Source organism: Uranotaenia lowii, chromosome 1, assembly GCF_029784155.1.
Source record: "Uranotaenia lowii strain MFRU-FL chromosome 1, ASM2978415v1, whole genome shotgun sequence".
NCBI lineage: Eukaryota > Metazoa > Arthropoda > Insecta > Diptera > Culicidae > Uranotaenia > Uranotaenia lowii.
Genome location: NC_073691.1, coordinates 125,433,736 through 125,445,907, shown reverse-complemented (window position 1 = coordinate 125,445,907; position 12,172 = coordinate 125,433,736). Strand labels below are relative to the sequence as shown.

The window sequence follows — 12,172 nt, the reverse complement described above, 5'->3', positions numbered from 1 at the left end:
TATCCCCATCTGCCAAGTTTCACGCAAATCGGTTCAGTAGTTTTTCAGTATATATGTAGAGAACAGACAGACAGAAATTCATTTTTATGTTTATAGATTTTATCATTGATCTAATAAAATAGCATTAATGAAAACAAACACTGGAAAATAGTTTTGGTCATGAATTCGTAATCGAAGTACAGAGATTTTTTCTTGAAACTGTGCTTGAACATGCTTGTGGGTCTTAACCACTAACAAAACTACTATTAGGTCCTCAAATCTTCTTCAGTTGATTCTTAGAACTGCGAAGTAACGACTTATTCGAAAACTTTCAGTTACAGGACGGCAACAAGTTGTTTTTCGACGTCCTCTTGAAGGAGTTTAGTATTTTTCTGAAGTTTGCTGAAAATAAATTTGCATCGTTTCTCTTTGAGTGGTTTTTTCATCTTTCGGAGTATTGTGCGAATTTCTAGCTAAAATACCCAATGGGTAGATTTAACAAGCGTTTTCAACGTGATGATATTTGATGTGGGACACCCTTTATTCTTACACCCACCCAATGTCTTGACCACCCTCCATGCTACATTCGCCGTAGTGCCTTTAAAAAAATATGATGCCTGTCCTGGAGGTCCAAAAGCATCCTTTCGCCCCACACTAAAACTAACTTTCTCTCGTTAAACAGATCAGACTTAAAGCATGAGTGCAGGATTCTACTGTTTTACTAGAGAAAGGTGGAGAAAGTGACATTTAGATGATATTTGATTAATTTAGTGCTATCGGATATAAAATCAAACAACTAAATTTGTTGAAGATTATTTCAAATCTTTGCCTTGACCTTTCAGCTCATCATTGTGAGTCTCGATGAATCTACAATAAGCCTACTGAACAAACTTTATATTTTACGCTTACATCTCAATTGATCGAAAGGCATCTAATGAATATTGATTATTATTATTATTATTTATCAACACCATTTTCGTCCAAAGAAATTCCTATGAAGTCCCATCCCAGGGAAAATCGATTTCCCAAAAATTCAGAAAGAGACAGTATGCAATGGCAGAAGAAGCTGGTTCTTATCCACCTCCTGCGAATGAATGTACCTACTACATAGTAGGTACTCGTCCAAAGCGGAGGAACCGAAAGACCGCGGGCTGCCACCATCGCCATTTTCGTTCATTCACTAAAAATAGTCTTTCTCCCGAGAAAAGACTGATCCCAGGCGGAGACGGACGAAGAAGAAAAGTCAGCATTCCGTAACCAACGACGGACGGTGGATCCGAATCTGTACGGATGTATGTAGGTACCGAAATGGATCTGTTCTTCTTTTTTCCTATCGTTTCTGAAATTTTTCTTTTACTCTTCTATACTTTTCGTTATTCGGAGCCACCAACTGTACGAAAGGGAAAGTTTGTGTCCTACCCCAGATCCCGCCCACCTTTCCCGCTTCACCTTCTTGAAACCTTAATGTGGCCGATGTGGGTGATCTATGGACCAATGATTCTAGCTCCTTGTCTTTTGTGCGATTCGGTAGTTGGTGGTAAAATTCCTGGGAAACAGGGTCACTAGAGTGTCGGTAGATTGGAAACTGCTCAGCCGAAGAACGTTTCAAATTGATCAATCCCGGGGAGCAGTGGAATTTCAGCAGAAAAAAAGACAAATATAAAACTTAAACGATGCACATTTTTATGTAGGTCACTGAACCACCAAACAGCAACTGCTTTATGAGCTCAAATACTCGAATAAATAATTCGCCACCATTTGCCTATCATAAATAAAAAATTCGGAACGTCAGACAAAAGCCGAATAATAATCCCCTTTTTCGCGAAAACCCGGGACCAGGTTAAATGAATGCTAGCTTTGTGGGTGGTTGTCACGAAACCAGAACGAGAAGAATTAAACTCACGGATAAACTCGTGCTCTGCACACAGGCAAACACACGAGCGCCGGAAACTTTACTTTCGACCAAGTTTTTTTTGGGAGGAAGCACGTTCCCTCCAACGTCAAACGAAGGGTATCCAGCGGAAAATGTTTCGCTCATAACATAACTCCATCTTCGACGATGTTGCCTTAAAATCATGGTTGTTTTATGCAGTGTGTAGTCCAATAACCTCCTCACAGATGAACTATGTAACTATGTTTTATGTTTATTTCCGCTCACGTTTCGAATTCGTTAGTCTCGATATAATAGACGAAGAAAAGGTGCATCGTTAGTGAAGCACGCATCCCGGGAATGTTCGGTAGTGTTTAAACGGCCAACGGAAGAATTTGTAGTCGTGAAATACGGTGTTTTAATTGTAGAAATTTCCCAATTTTTCACAGTGGTGTAGAGAACAAAGATGAAATATACTCGTGTGCTCAGCTGGAAGCACGCCAACAACAGAAATCAACAACCGGCGAGGCTGTTGTTCCGGATCTAACAGCACAGCCAGCGGCCGCAATCTGCAAGCCGGCATCGATCGTTGTGAAGAATAGCAGTAGTGATAAAGTGCTCAAGGAAAATATTAACCATAGCAATACGGTTGTCAGTGATCTTGGCGATAAACCGCAGCTGAAACCGAAGAAAACGCCCAGTGAAGTGCAACAACTCACAGAACTGCATAACGATTCCAGAAAACTTGCCCCAACCCCGCTTGCTGCGACGAACACTGTAACAGCAGCAGTAGTGTCACGTCCAGTTTCAGTGACAGCCTCGATTTTCAACTCAACAACAACTGTCACTGCTGCCAGCAGAAAGCAAATCAACCCTCAATCAACCTCCAGTAACATCAGTAACTCAGCTGCTGCTTCACGTAAGGTACCTCAATCGGTGACGGCCAAGTTGTTTGTGACACTTCCGAACAACAGCAACAACAACAAACCGAAACACGCCACCGAGAAGATATTCGCCCCTCGAACGGAAGATATGAACAAAGGGTTCTTGATGTTCTCTGAAGAGGAGCCAGGATTAACAAGTGAGTACCGCCCTCTTTTTTTTCTATTGTTCTTTTACCAAGGTACACAAATGACAGAACATTTTTTTTTCAATTACAATACTTCCCTATGATTATCCGAAAAAAGTTACAGGGACAAAACAAAGTTTGGAATGTGGTAGATGAGTATTCTAAAATAAAAATTAATTATAGCAAAAGTTTATAAAGGCAATACCACTGATCACACTGACACAGGGTGTCAGGTGTCCTGATTTTTCAGGATTTGTCCTGATTTTCGAGAGACCGTCCTGATTGTTTTATAAATGGCCCTTAAAATGTCCTGATTTGTCCTGATTTTTAAAAAAATATCTTATTTATAACTAAATTGATTGTTAAATGATGAGAACATCAACAAATCTTGTGGCAAGTGGGGTGGCATTTCCTAACTGGGATAGTATTTCTTCAAATCGATCGATGCGCGCTCTGGAATCGATATTGCGTACTGCTGGAAAAATTATCCAGAAAACGAAATCAAGTGTCCAGTCAGTATGGTCAGTGGCAAAACCACATCTTTAGTCACAAAAAAAAACGTCTTTTTAGTGTACATTTACTCTTAATTTTGATGAAAAAAAAAACAATTGCTTAAAGTTCAAGTCTGTTTTTGCATAAAATTTCAAATTATTGAGGTGTCACCTTTGAAATGAAAACAATTTTCAGGTTTGAAGCTAATGAGATAATAATTTCAATATTTTAGTCTACACTGTTGCCATTTTTATGTTTTAATGTAACATATTCTTAAAACAAGAGAAAAAGAAAATTTCTGTTTACGACATAAAAACTGATTTTTTTTTGTCACTTTCAAAAATTAAAGAAAAACCATCAATTTTAATTGAATTCTCGTTACAGCTTATTGCTAAACAATTCAAATTCTTTCTGGATAGTGTTTAAAGCTCCAAAACGTCAACGTGTAATTCGAATAACGAGTTAAGAAAAGACACTAAAAGCTTTGTTTTGGTTCAAAACTCATCCATGGTTTTTTGCAGAATTTTTAAGTTACGTTTACATGAGTAAATTTGAACTTTAAGGTTTGTTTGGAAAAATTGAATATTTTGTACTGAAAAATCAACGTCATTTTTGTTTCTTCTTTGGAACCGATCCAGTTGAAGGTTTTTGTGCCAATGTATAAAATTCCTGAAGAAAATTTTCCGTTGAACAACATTGTTGAAGATCGTAAGTTCGTTTCTTACTAGGCAAAAAAGATATTAGCTGTTAAACAGGAGTATGTCTTTTCGCATTGAAAAAAAATAAATTCAATTGACATCACTGCTGGAGCCTCGCGAAGTATTGCATGAAAAGTAGTCTTGTAATACCTCGCTAGGCACCCAGCAGTGGTGTAAATTGAATTTATTATTTATCAATGCCAAAAGGCACACCCCACTCAACACCTAATAACCTTTTGTCTAATAAAGTACGAAGTTACAGTCTTCGATAAAGTTGTTCAGCGGAAAATTTCCTTTAAGAAATTTATAAATTGGCACAAAAAACATAAGCAGGCTTGGTTCCACAGAAGAAACAAAAATGATGTTGATTTTTCAGTACAAAATATTCAATTTTTCCACACAATCCTTAAAGTTCAAATTTACTCATGAAAACGTTTTCGCAGCAATAATGAAAATGAAAAACAATTTACAATTAAAAAAAATACCTAAAATTTCAAAAAAAAATAAAATATAAAAAATACAAAAAAAATTCGAAAAAAAAATTACAAACATTCATTAACACATTAAGGACCGCAAAGAAATCTAAGTCGCGAAACACTGACAAATTAAGTATCTTTAGAGTCGCCGAAACGATTGTGTTCAAATTTGTAGAATAAAGTTTCTTGATTAAATTTATAAAATTTGAGTTATGCACATTTGCGCAAGCGAAAAAAAAACGAGATTTCTCGTATTTGGTCCGGCAAGTGTTGAAATCACGTAGAAAAAATAATTTCATCGATGAATAAAATCATTTAAAAATTATAAAATATGAGTGCAATATACAATAATGATTCTTGTTTTAAGACTTTCGAGCATAATGTTCAGTACTTCCAACGAAGTACCTAACAGAAAAACAAAACAATGTATTTCGAAGATTATTTATGACTTCATGTTCAAAAAACACTCTCCGAAAGTACTTTGATTACTTTTCTTCCATCGTCTCTGCCTAATGCACCACTGATAAAGGCTGTATTTGGCGACCGGCTATTTATATAAATTTTCATGGCAAATCCATAAAATTATCAATTTTTGCCAAACCCTCGCCGATCGCTCTTGGTATACTGCACGAGCACTCGAGCTCAAAGCATTCCCGTGTTTCGCTCAATCTTCATTCGGAAAAAATGTTCGACTACATTCCCGGCGTTCGTCCTCTGATGATGGGGAGACCACGCCAGAAAATCATCATCGGCGCCGCCTCCATCAGTGGGTATCTGGGAGCGAAAATCATGAATGATGAAAAATCGATGAACTACTCTATCTCCGTTGGGAATTTTTTTTTGGGTAGTGCAAGTGAGTGGAAGTTTTTTCCTTATTATATTATCAGGTTGAGAGGAAAAAAGGAATCGCATTCTTACCGGTTTTAGTTCATAAAGCCATGAAAAGTCACAAAAGAAAAATTTACATTGAAAATTTCTTACATAGTGGCTGCTAATTTTTACATGTTTTCAACAACCTAGTTTGGAAAATAAAACAAAGGAGAAAAAAATCTTCACGTTGCTGATTTGATGGATGAGGAGACTCAGTCGGACTGATGTATCGCTCAAAATTCCCAAAAATTGAAGTAAAAGTAGCATATCTCTGTGTAACGTCGCATTGTCTGTGAACCGATGAAACATGCGTCGTCGTTGTTGCCATTCGCTTGGACTTGTAGTCAGGCAGACCAGGAGCGGCTTCCGTTTTTAGACCAGTCACGCAGAGCCAAAAAAGGAAGGCGTTTTTTTGTTTCTCATTTGCTGTGAGATTGTTGCTTTTGATCATTGCCTTTTTTTTGTTTTTTGCCACTATCATCGAGTGGTTATGGCCTGAAGAACTCAATGACAGTGCAAAACTTATCACACCTCTTTGCAGTTGCAGATTTAGGTTTGTAACGGTGAGATGCACTTTCTCGATTGTGAAACTCTGTTGAGCGTTGAATTTTGATTTGGTTGCGCAATTTGCGTTTGTTTGTGAAAAATGAAAAAGGATATTTGGCCATATGCACATAAGGGTGTCCCAAAATTGCATTATGTCTGGGAATCTGGGGGCTCACCCTCCAAATGGTAGATTAGGATGTGGATAACAAACTTTTGTACGGGGCCAACGGAAAAAACACACCCTAATGCACATCTCTCGGAGTTAAAATTAAACATAAACATTGAAATTGAGAAAAAATATCGTTAATTTTTATTTTGTATCTTAAAATCTAGTTTCTAAGTTATGGAAGGTATATGATCATAAATTTCGTTAATAGACTTGCTATTTCCAACATGATAATTTCGAACATAGATAACACCGGAAAAGGTCTGATTCGATCCGTTTTTTTTTTTTTCATTTCGTCCAAGGGCCTATTCCTGGTTATAAGGAATGTATTTCATCTTACCTTGCAGCCCACAGATTTTCATTCGAGATATATATAACAAATATACTACACGTGCTCACTTTTGGTTTCTTTTCTCACGGTCGGAACCATTTTCCGGGGGAAAAGCTTGGTGCCAGAGCCGGCCCAAGAAATCGAAAGTTGAAAATAAAATCGTTCGCTCCCCTCACACAGACAGAAAAGCACCCTTTTTGAATCACGAAGCATTAGACCAGACCGGTATTCTATCTCATTTTCATATTATCCCATTATTTTTTATTGCTTTTTCCATTATGCCCTGGCAGCAAGGGCGGCTCCTGGAGCGATTCAAGCCTCCCTTCCTGGACGACCGAGCGAACAGTTTCCGTTTTTGGCTGGTGTGATATGAACATGAGTAGAATAAGTCTAGCATAATTTTTCTGCCAAGTGCTGCCTGCCTGTTCCCACCATCAGCGAGTACTTTCTAACGTTATATTACTTTTACGCGACTGCTCATTCCTGGAGCGAAATGGAGGTTAAAGAAAAAAATGGCGATGGCCACTGGATCCACCAATCTGTCGGTTTGTTGTTGTCTAGCTTCAGGCGAAAATATGGTCACATTCAGCACGTAGTAAAGTAAACTACATAGTCACTTCACAGAAGTGACAGTCTCAGCAAGTTTGCTATTTTCTTGCCGCGCTCCGTTTAAAGTATGAAGCTTTAGTTAGAGTAGTGGTTCCGGTACACGGTCCTAGGAATTTGTTCGTTAATCCTATTAGTGACAGCTCACCGACTTTTTGGCGGGTTGGTTTTGTGTCCTCGAGCGTAAGCCGTAAATAGTGTCCTCTGGTAAAAGCAATCGCGAGTATTTTTTCGCTCATTCCAGCTTAGAATGATAGACTGAAGGACGCACAAAACTCAATAAAAGGTCTTTGATTTTCAAAATTCTGTATTTTGGAGTTGTCTGATTGAGTAATTCACAAAATTAAAAACTCATCGAAGAAAAACTCTATTTTATTATCAAAAAAAAAAACACACAAAATCAAACACACAAATCAAACGCACATTGTTACTTAACATCGAAAAAGATACCTTGTAAAGGCGATAACTTGAGGTGCGGTTATGAAAAGTTTTTGGTTTGTGTATATAAGTATGCCAAAAAAGCGATTTTTGCTGTGGTAAATTTCAGTTTTGATTCTACTTTTACCATGCAATTGTGTTTTAATCACACCACCCTCTTCTCTTAATCACGCCAACTAACATAAGAAAATTTCAAAAATCATATTAAGCAACAATCACTCGATGTGTTTACTTTCGATCTTAACTACTTTCACCAGGCAAGATTTGAATCGGGAGCAAACCTTCACAGTATGAGCCTCTGGCAGGCTTGTAAGTGGTCACCATCGTTTGAATTTTTTCGGAGACTACCATCACACATCGTTCGTGACAATCGTGGAGAGCGCAATCGTTTGATCGGAGAGCAAAAAAATGTAAAATGAAATTTTGATCTTTTTTGTGGTTAGTCGTTTGACTTTCATCCCTCTTGCGTAGATAATCGAGATAATCGTTCCACATTGTTCGACCAACACATCCAAACATCACCCGGCGCTGCAGAGTGGCGAATTTTTTTTCAACAGGAGGGAGTGAATAGAAAAGATTGCATTTGCTTATTGAGTCTGTAAGTTCTGCTGCGTGAAAAGATAGGCGATGTCGTAAACTGTCGGGAATAATGGTCGTTTGACCATCATATTATCCCTCTCGTGTACCAAGACACGAAATTTCGTTCGACAATCACACAAAGAAGAATGAATGTCGTTTCGTTTGATGGTAGTCGACTGTTCGGCAAGTTTTCGGTCGCATTCGTTTGATGGGACGAACAATAAAACTGATAAAAGCAGGCTGTGCGACTGTCAGAGAAAATGTCGATGGTTTACAAGTCTGGCCTCTGGCATTCAAGTCCTTCGACAGATCGACAGGCTTTCGCTTGAACATTCGCCCATATCAAATAGTCGAGGAGGCACAAAGCTCAACTGCTCGGAGGCCGATAAACCTTCGGCCAAAATTTCATAAATATTCTTGTCCAGCCAGATTTGGGTCCGGGAGGTATGGCATGAGCTCCATCTTGTAGGAAAACAACATTCTCTCGTTCACCGAATTTGGCTGAATCCACGGAAGCACCTTATTCTTCAAAATATCCGTGTAGACTTCAGTAATAACTGTAACTCCAGCTTTTATGGTAACCGGGGGCATCTTCAATCCATTTTCAAAATATTCACCATGACTCCGGCGGGATGCTTGGTACTAAACTTGAATTTCATATTCTTTGCAACATCCCTAGCCTTCTGGGGTGAAATATAATGATCCGATCATTCGATAAAAATTTCTCGTCTGAGACCACAACGATCAGCTGCTTCTTCTTCAACTTAGATAGAAATCGCTTCGAGCACTCAAGTCGCGGGGTTTTAATTCGTTCTGTTATCAAATGACGCTTTGCTCTTCTTTTGATTATGCATTTAAGTCATCTCCTACCAAATGTTGCTAAAAAGAATTCGAGATATTTGCTTCCTTAGCCAGCCTCTGTATTGATCTTACAGGATTCCGATTCAGTCTTTCGTCTTAAACAATTTAACCAGTTTTATAGTGCGTGCAGGCCTTTTTCTTCCACTACCCGCTACCGTTTCACGTGGTAAACAGTCGCTACATGGCACGCTACATCCACCGCAATTTGCTTGGGAGATTTTTAGGTGAGAAGCAAGGTGGTCACTACCTCTCTTTTTTTTAAAGACATACACCGTCTTAGCCGATTGAGGCTTTACAGACTGAATAAATGACGCGGACAACTTAAGTTTAACATTTAACACCCAGTACCGAGATGGGAATCGAACCCATGCCATCAGTGGACCAGTGATCACCGTCTTACCACGCTAACCCCTCGACCACCGAGACGTACACCTCGTACGTCTCTTGAGTACATCTTGCCCAACCTGTATACATTGGAGGTGGTGCGAGTCTACGCACACTACTGCACGTCCGTTTGCAAGTTGTTTTGAACAATTATCGAAACCAGATCCACGAAGATGCTGGTAATATCAACCACCATGCATTATGAAATTATCGTTTTATATCACCAGTGGCTCACTAGAACCATCATAAGACAAGGTTCAAGAACTTTTTCACAAAAACTCATTGCGGTTAGTTCAAAAGATTGGAGATTAGTTCAAAAGATCTCAAAATTGGCAGAAATATTTGAATATACATGTGGAACAACCTGTAATATCCGGAACTACGCAACAGAACTATAAACCGGGTTTACTTCACTCCGTAAAATACACCTCACGATTCTGCTCTTCTTTAACACACTGAACTGGAAGTAACCGGTGCAGGTTAGATGTTACCAAATTCGGAATGCCACACACATAACCCATATGAGTCCGGCTATGATATGCTAAAAGAACCGAAAAGTTAACTATTATACTATATATTGATCATTTTCAACCTAGTTGACCATACTGCACCGAAAGCTCAAAGATTCGTTTTAGATACGGTTTTTTTTCCTAAGGTTATGCCGGATCTTTCGGAAAGTCTTATAAAAGCCATTTCGGTATAAAATGCTGTTAAGTAGCTACATTCGGTCTAATTGTCCACCCAGAAATGATTTGGAAAAGAGTCGGAATGTCGAGCACCTGTTTTTGACATGTTCGAAAATTATTTATTCCGAGAAAAAAAAAGTCGTTCAAAATAAAATTGTTTAGTAAAAGGTCGTTTTAAAAAAGAATTCAGTGTACTTAGGATTTGGATAAAAAAAAATCAACCAAGACGAGTAGCCAAAATAAAAAAAAATATAGCAGGAAACCATCAAACCGGGAGATGACCTTCGCTGCCTTCATCGTACGTGCAAATCACACACTTGTCACTCATACGAGGCATTATCTTAGGTGTCACGCAAAATCACCCATCGTGAGGGTTTCCTTCCGTTTCTTCAATGGGCAACAGCAGACAGCATACACCCTCAGGAAGTGAGTCGTCGAGCTCATTATTTTGGATAACCGGAAAAATGATCCGGCTGCGGCCAACATCGAGGACGACACGCGATAAATTACGGACTTTACTACGGGGCCATCTTGTTCCTGGTTGGTGGCAAATCTTACGAGTGAGGCATCCTTCGAGCAGCGAATGTGAAGAGGATCAAAGTTAACCCCGGGCGGCAGGGGTCGGGACCTTCTGCCCTTTTCCACCAGCTCAGCTTTGCAACTTTGAGTCTAAGAAGGGGTGCGGAATTGGTGGCGTTCCGAACCGAAATAGCCTGACTGTTGTCACTTTTCCAGGCAATCAAGCGTAATTGTATGGATGAGCTTTGCCTGATTTTGTCGTGGGGAGACCCGGGAATTTGGGTCCCGGACACATTGAATAGAGTTGTTAAAATCATAGAATTGGATTTCCATTTCTTAGGCCGAAGTGGTTTTGCAAAGCCACTACCACAAGTTTTGTATTTGATTTGAATATTCAAATTGAGAGTCAAGCTCTAGATTTGGGCCAAGCCAGCAGCCGTGTTAGAGCTTATCAGATCCAATTTTTGTGCGGATAAAGCATTTCTCCGTGTGACACATAATTAGGAAGAATCTTTTCTGTTATGCAAAGATAGATTTTTTGAATGTCATTTCAAGTGGGTTGAAAACTTTTGAATCTATTCAACATGCGTAATTTTCTTCGGGCATGTTTTAAAGTCTTGTACCAACGATATAAACCAGAGAAGTGTTAATGTTTTTAGCAGTTGTGGGCAGTCTATGATTTTTTTTATTGGCATTATAGTAAACTGAGTTAACAATCATTTATTGATGTTAATTGTTCTTCATAAGAATTGTAATTTTTTTGCTAGAAACCAGCAAAATTTTGCTGGTTGCTGGCGTGTACGAAAACAAACATACTCCAATTTGACAACTCGAATGACGATTTTCCAGCAAACTAGATCTATTGCTGGAAAGTCCAGCAATTTGAAAACCGATTGCTGATTTTTTCAGCAAAAATGACAAAAACAACCGAATGCTGAAAAATCCAGCAATTAGGAAACCGATTGGTGTTCAACGAAAATTTGAATTGCTGAACGTTTCTAGCATTTTTTTTTTGCTGGAAATCGAGGTAAAAATTTACTGAGTAGATTAGCAAGTTTGAAACAGCTGAGCATTCATTTTCATTCTTTTCGCTTCTGAAATTATCGGTTTTGCGGCGTTGTACAGTCTTTCATACATTATTCTTTCGAAAACCTTCAAGAACAACAGAGAATTATATTCACCACACTTGTTCGTTTTCCGTTTTCGCATTCGCTCAGTGCTTTTACACTTCGAGCGGATTGGTAGTGAACGCGGAAAACATTCAGCAGTGAAAATTGGGAGAGTTGACATATAACTAATTTCAAAAGGAAATCAGTTAATAGTCTTTCAACTATTCCTCATCTATTGCAACAAGTTTCACAATCATAAAATGTAGTACAGTCGAGTTTTTGACGGATAGAAATATTTCCATTTTCACATTCACAATAACTGTAAATGCACCTTAAGATGTTCAAGGTAAGAAAATTCAATCCAAAAATGATTATATTCACACATCTTCGAGTACATTAAATTAACAATTTATATGAGTTGAATTTCTAGAATCTTTGATTTCAAATGTTGAAATTAATGACTCTTGGAAAAAAGTTTTTTTTATGTCGTCAA

At 38.4% G+C, this 12,172-nt stretch overlaps 1 protein-coding gene across 1 annotated transcript in view; it reads left to right on the top strand.

The window, feature by feature from the left end:
* Nucleotides 1–12,172, top strand: part of LOC129737902 (protein similar-like) — a 69,376-nt gene that overhangs the window by 15,211 nt on the left and 41,993 nt on the right. Inside the window, exon 3 of the mRNA XM_055729069.1 lies at nucleotides 2,299–2,930. Coding sequence (XP_055585044.1) covers nucleotides 2,299–2,930 — 632 coding nt within the window. The remainder of the gene's footprint in view (nucleotides 1–2,298; nucleotides 2,931–12,172) is intronic.